General features: G+C 39.7%; 1 protein-coding gene across 1 annotated transcript; it reads left to right on the top strand.

Moving 5' to 3' along the window:
* Positions 1-664: 664 nt before the first annotated feature.
* On the top strand, positions 665-5,756 carry LOC104586360 (cell division cycle protein 48 homolog). Its single transcript, XM_088898318.1, has 9 exons — positions 665-927; positions 1,060-1,225; positions 1,959-2,187; positions 2,838-3,604; positions 3,707-3,928; positions 4,033-4,104; positions 4,208-4,489; positions 4,573-4,932; positions 5,133-5,756. Exons 1-9 carry the CDS (start codon positions 899-901, stop codon positions 5,427-5,429), a joined length of 2,424 nt encoding a protein of 807 aa, XP_088754444.1. The 5' UTR covers positions 665-898; the 3' UTR covers positions 5,430-5,756.
* Positions 5,757-6,102: the final 346 nt, after the last annotated feature.

Genomic DNA, 6,102 nt, shown 5'->3' with positions numbered 1-6,102 from the left:
ACCCACGAATTTTAATAAATTACACCTGATTGATTAACACATTTATGATATTAGTTGATTGGTCCAAAATTTGTAGATATCAAATCTTTCCCTTTATCATTTTGGATAATCAATAAAGAGGAATCATCATTGATGCCAAACATCACCTTAAAGAGAAAGGATTCCATTTCCTTGTCTGTTTAAAAAACACTGATTAACGGCACGCCCACATAACAATCATACATGCAAGAGCTCTTAAGCATTTGATCTACCTGATATTGAGGCACGTTTGGTGGTACCGATGGGTTTTAGCTAGGCGGGTTTCAAAGAGAGAGAGAAAGACCGATGGCAAAAATAGATGAGGAAGAAAAGTGTAGATCGATGAGAGAGAGAACGATGAGGAAGAAGAAGAAGAAAAAGGAGGAGAAAAAAAAACAGCCGCCATTGTTCACCGTGTAGTGCAGGTCCATCAGGTTTGATGCTGTGTTTAACGGTACTAGTGGCCGTTTTGTCAACTTGACGACAACTCGTATAATGATTTGGTTTTAGGTTTTTTTAGGGGATAAGTCGACTGCAATGTACCTCAGAAATTTGAATTGAATTATACAAAATTAAAAAACCTTTTTTTTTTGAAAAATTGAACCCAAAATAAAGGATAAATTTGATATTTCGATTTTCCGTAAGCATTTAACGACGATGACTATGGTTAGAAACGGTAGGAGTAATTTAAGACAATAGATGAATAATAACGATAGAATTTATAAATTAACTAAATAGTAGTAGTGTACGACCAAAAAGCATTCCCCACTTTCTTCGGAAACAAGGAAAAGAGTCGGATGTTATAAATACTCGATCCAGCGTTCAGATCTCCTATTGATTTCTCTTCTCTCGCCAATCTCATCCTCATTGAATCTCGACAATGAGTAACCAAGCTGAATCCTCTGACTCGTAATGACCTCTTACTCTGACCTCTACTTGTTTTCGCGACCGATTCGTCCCTTTCCCCTTTTTATTTAGTTTTTTTTTTTTGGATTTTGGTTGAATTTATCGCATTCTGATTGTGGGTTTTTTGAATTGTAGTAAGGGAACCAAAAGGGATTTCAGTACTGCAATCCTGGAGCGTAAGAAATCTCCGAATCGGCTTATCGTCGATGAAGCCGTCAATGATGACAATTCGGTGGTCTCTTTGAATCCCGAGACAATGGAAAAGTTACAGCTTTTCCGTGGAGATACAATTCTCCTTAAGGTAAAATTTCTATCGAGCGTTCTGTTTTGGTTTGGTTCTTATAGAAGGTTGGGTTCTTAGGGTTCTTTGTTGGTAGAAGTTTGGATTCGGAAGTTTATATCATCTTGTTAAGGTTGAGAATGGTTAATGAGGGATAACGTGATTTTATGTTAGGGCATTCAAAAAACTAGGGCTACTTGGATTCGGCAGTTCTACCAGATTGGGTTGTGCTCGCCAAGGTTGATTATAGGGGTTCATTGGGGTGAGATATTCTACCGGATTGGGTTGTGCTCGAGAAAGTTGATTATAGGGGTTCGTAGGGGGTGAGATATTGGCCTATGTATTGTGGTGGAATCATGTATAGTTCTTAAGATCTATGGTGAAGGAGTTTCTTTTAGGGTTTTCGGAAATTTCTATTAATTCTTTGTTCTCGCCCTCTGATTCTGTTAGTTTTGACATCATGGAAACCTATAAAAGATGACATCATGGAAGGGTTTCAAAGCAGTGAGGTCTTTGCATCTTCAAATGTAACGTCTTTCAATAGTCACATTGTAGGTTTCCAGAATTCTTTTGGCATTTAGTTGGTCTGGACAAAACACCTGTACCTAAAAGTTAAAGATTTTCAGCATAATAGTCTATAGATATGGTAGTCCAGCTCTGTTAGGGATGGTGAGCTTTCTTTCAATTTAGCTTCAGGAATGTGGGATTGAGAATCATGGTAATTAGCTGTGTATTTGTTTGTTTATGTTTTTAGGGTAAGAAAAGACGGGATACAATCTGCATTGCCCTTGCTGATGACACATGTGAGGAACCAAAGATCAGGATGAATAAAGTTGTTAGGTCAAACCTGAGAGTCAGGCTCGGTGATGTTGTTTCTGTGCACCAATGCCCTGATGTCAAATATGGGAAGCGTGTGCACATACTGCCTGTGGATGATACCATCGAAGGCGTCACTGGAAATCTGTTTGATGCATATCTGAAGCGTGAGTTTCTGAACTGCTAGCAAAATAACTGTATTTTCTTCCTGTTCTCTTGAGTGCATGTCATTTACCTGCTTTTATTTGTCTTACCTGTGACTATGAAATTCTAGACACATTTACATTTTTCTAATAGAATCATGCTTATGAGAAGCTTCTTTTATGCCTAGTTTGACAAAAGAACTAGATTTGTAAGACTTTTGAGGGATGTGTAGTTTAACTACAAGGTAGTTTTTGCAGTGAACTATTTTAGTAATCTCTCCTGTTCTGGGCATGCATTACGTACAATGTGCATGCACATGTGATTTTTCTAGTGCGATGTTAAATTGACTCTCTATCAGGAAATTTTATCATATTTGATTTTGAACAGAACTTCTATTTGAAAGCAGATAATTTAGTTTCTTGCTATCCCTGATTATTATATTAGATATTGACAGTCATAAAGAAAAGTTGTTGATAGGAAGCCTTTCTCTTCTTAACCATTTTAGTGCTTAGTCCGTCTGCCTGTCTTTCTTGAGAAAAACCAGAAACATGAAGCTCCTGTCATGTTCTGCTTTGTCACAAAGAAAAAAAAAGGATTTTTCTGGTTAACTTGGTTCTTCAAAGTGAAAAAGAAAGTTTATTTTCTCTTCTGATTTGAGTGATTACATTTGCAGCTTATTTCTTGGAAGCATATCGTCCGGTCAGGAAAGGGGATCTCTTCCTTGTTAGAGGTGGAATGAGGAGTGTTGAATTTAAGGTTATTGAGACTGACCCAGCAGAGTATTGTGTGGTTGCTCCAGACACAGAGATCTTTTGTGAGGGAGAGCCAGTAAGGAGGGAGGATGAAGATAGGTTGGATGAAGTAGGTTATGATGATGTTGGTGGAGTCAGAAAGCAGATGGCTCAAATACGAGAGCTAGTGGAACTTCCACTAAGACACCCACAGCTTTTCAAATCTATTGGTGTGAAGCCACCAAAAGGAATTTTGTTGTATGGCCCTCCAGGTTCTGGGAAGACATTGATAGCTAGGGCTGTTGCTAATGAGACTGGTGCTTTCTTCTTCTGTATTAATGGTCCAGAAATTATGTCAAAATTAGCTGGAGAGAGTGAAAGTAATCTCAGGAAGGCATTTGAAGAAGCTGAAAAGAATGCACCCTCTATTATCTTTATTGATGAAATTGATTCCATAGCTCCAAAACGAGAGAAAACAAATGGAGAAGTGGAACGGCGGATTGTTTCTCAGCTCTTGACACTTATGGATGGATTGAAGTCCCGTGCTCATGTTATTGTTATTGGGGCTACAAATCGGCCTAACAGCATTGACCCAGCTTTGAGAAGGTTTGGAAGGTTCGATAGGGAAATTGATATTGGGGTTCCAGATGAAGTTGGACGATTAGAGGTTCTTCGTATTCACACAAAGAACATGAAACTCTCTGAAGATGTAAGCCAATGACTAAACCTTGTATCTGCTTGAGTATGTATCTTTCCTTGTTCATATCTGTCAGCGGTTCTATTTAGTTATTGTTATGGTTCCTCCGTGCAGGTTGATTTGGAAAGGATTGCCAAGGATACACACGGATATGTTGGTGCTGACCTTGCAGCTCTGTGCACTGAAGCTGCTCTTCAGTGCATCAGAGAAAAGATGGATGTGATCGATTTGGAAGATGAATCAATAGATGCTGAGATTCTCAACTCAATGGCTGTTACAGATGAGCACTTCAAGACTGCTCTTGGATCAAGCAATCCCTCAGCTCTTCGTGAAACAGTGAGTACAGAGTTTCTAAATGACTTGGGATTTCTGCTTTGGGGTATATATTCTTCTTTCAGATTGTGTTTGGAAGTACCTTAACCTGATTGTTTGATGGGCAGGTTGTTGAAGTACCTAATGTCAGCTGGGACGACATTGGTGGCCTTGAAAATGTCAAGAGGGAGCTCCAAGAGGTAGCGATAAGTCAAATAGCAGGCCTACATTCGTTTCTTTTTGCAATTGCACTCTAGGGTTCTTATTTATACTTTGGTTTTTAATGTTCTATTTGTTTTGCAGACCGTTCAATATCCTGTGGAGCATCCTGAGAAGTTTGAGAAGTTTGGTATGTCACCTTCCAAAGGAGTCCTTTTCTATGGTCCCCCTGGTTGTGGGAAAACACTTCTTGCCAAAGCAATCGCAAATGAATGCCAAGCAAACTTCATCAGTGTCAAGGGTCCTGAGTTGCTCACAATGTGGTTTGGAGAGAGTGAGGCCAATGTACGAGAGATCTTTGACAAGGCTCGTCAATCTGCACCCTGTGTCCTCTTTTTCGATGAGCTCGATTCAATTGCTACACAGGTTAGGGCTTCCCTCAATAAATGTCCTCGATTTGTTATGCTTTGTTTAGGCTTGTTTCCTAATTCTTTGATTATAACTGGCAGAGGGGAAGCAGTGTTGGGGATGCAGGAGGTGCTGCTGATAGGGTTCTGAACCAACTCCTGACCGAAATGGATGGCATGTCAGCAAAGAAAACAGTCTTCATAATTGGTGCCACCAACAGGCCTGATATTATTGATCCTGCACTCCTCAGGCCAGGTCGTCTTGACCAGTTGATCTACATCCCTCTGCCTGATGAGACCTCTCGCCACCAGATTTTCAAGGCCTGTCTGAGAAAATCACCTGTTTCAAAAGATGTGGACTTGAAGGATCTTGCGAAGTACACACAAGGTTTTAGTGGAGCTGATATTACAGAGATATGCCAGCGGGCATGCAAGTATGCCATTAGAGAGAACATTGAGAAAGTAAGCTTATTCATCACTCTGCTTGCTTATGCACATGAGTTTTTGTTTGACCAAGGCATGCTCAAATTTGCAATTTGGATGGCCTTTCATGATGTCAATCCCTTATAGTCTCTATAGAAGGGTTTCAAATGGGGCTCTATTCCAATCCAGATTGATAATAATACTCCTATCTGTAACTCAAATGGGTTTTATTCATGCAGGATATAGAAAGGGAGAGGAGGAGAAAGGAGAACCCTGAGGCAATGGAAGAGGACGCGGAGGATGAAGTGGCGGAGATCAAGGCAGCTCACTTTGAGGAGTCAATGAAATATGCACGCAGGAGTGTAAGTGATGCAGATATCCGCAAGTACCAGGCATTTGCTCAGACATTGCAGCAATCAAGGGGTTTTGGCAGTGAGTTCCGTTTCTCGGAAGCTGGAACCGGTGGTGCTACTGGGTCTGACCCATTTGAAGCTTCTGCTGGTGGTGGGGCTGATGACGACGATCTTTACAGTTAGATACTCATACACTGTTTCATTTTCAAGTTCAATTACTCAAAGGTTATTTTGTGTACCTGTTGCTTCCCTGGAATCTGAAGGATGGTTGATGGGGGGTAGTAATGCTTTTTTTATTGGATGGTTAAGTTAGGTGGGGCATTGGGTGATAATGTAGGCTCCTGTTTAATACTTTTTATTTTGTTATTTTTATATTTTTTTTTATTAAGAGGAACAACCATGTAGACGAGGGAATTCAGATTTCAGAACGGCCATTTCATTAAGGGGGCCATCTTCTATTCCGAATTCGATCAACATTCTCGCCTCAGAAAAAAAAAATTATTTGCTATATTTTTCTTTGGTGTTTCTGGTAAAATCACTAGCTGTTATCTTTTTCTTTCCCTTCTTCGAGTGACAAGGGTGGTGTTTCAGAGTTGTAATGTTTGTTTTCTTCTTCCTGCCTTTTATCATCATCATTTATTTTGTTCATTTTTCTTTTCTTTACTGTTGTAAACACCACCTAACAGTGTTACGTACATTTGAAATTTTTATTTTAGGGACGACGATGATGAGGGCTTTAATTTTAGGGACGTGGTTGCTGATGATGAGCTTTTTTTTCCCTTTTGGTAGTGATTATGAGCTTTTCCTCCTTGATTGAATTACTCTTTGTTTGCCCCTATTTTCTCAGTGTAAAATT

The sequence above is a fragment of the Nelumbo nucifera genome, chromosome 2, assembly GCF_055504915.1.
Source record: "Nelumbo nucifera cultivar China Antique chromosome 2, China Antique-T2T, whole genome shotgun sequence".
Lineage (NCBI taxonomy): Eukaryota > Viridiplantae > Streptophyta > Magnoliopsida > Proteales > Nelumbonaceae > Nelumbo > Nelumbo nucifera.
This window is presented reverse-complemented; position numbering and strand designations above follow the sequence as displayed.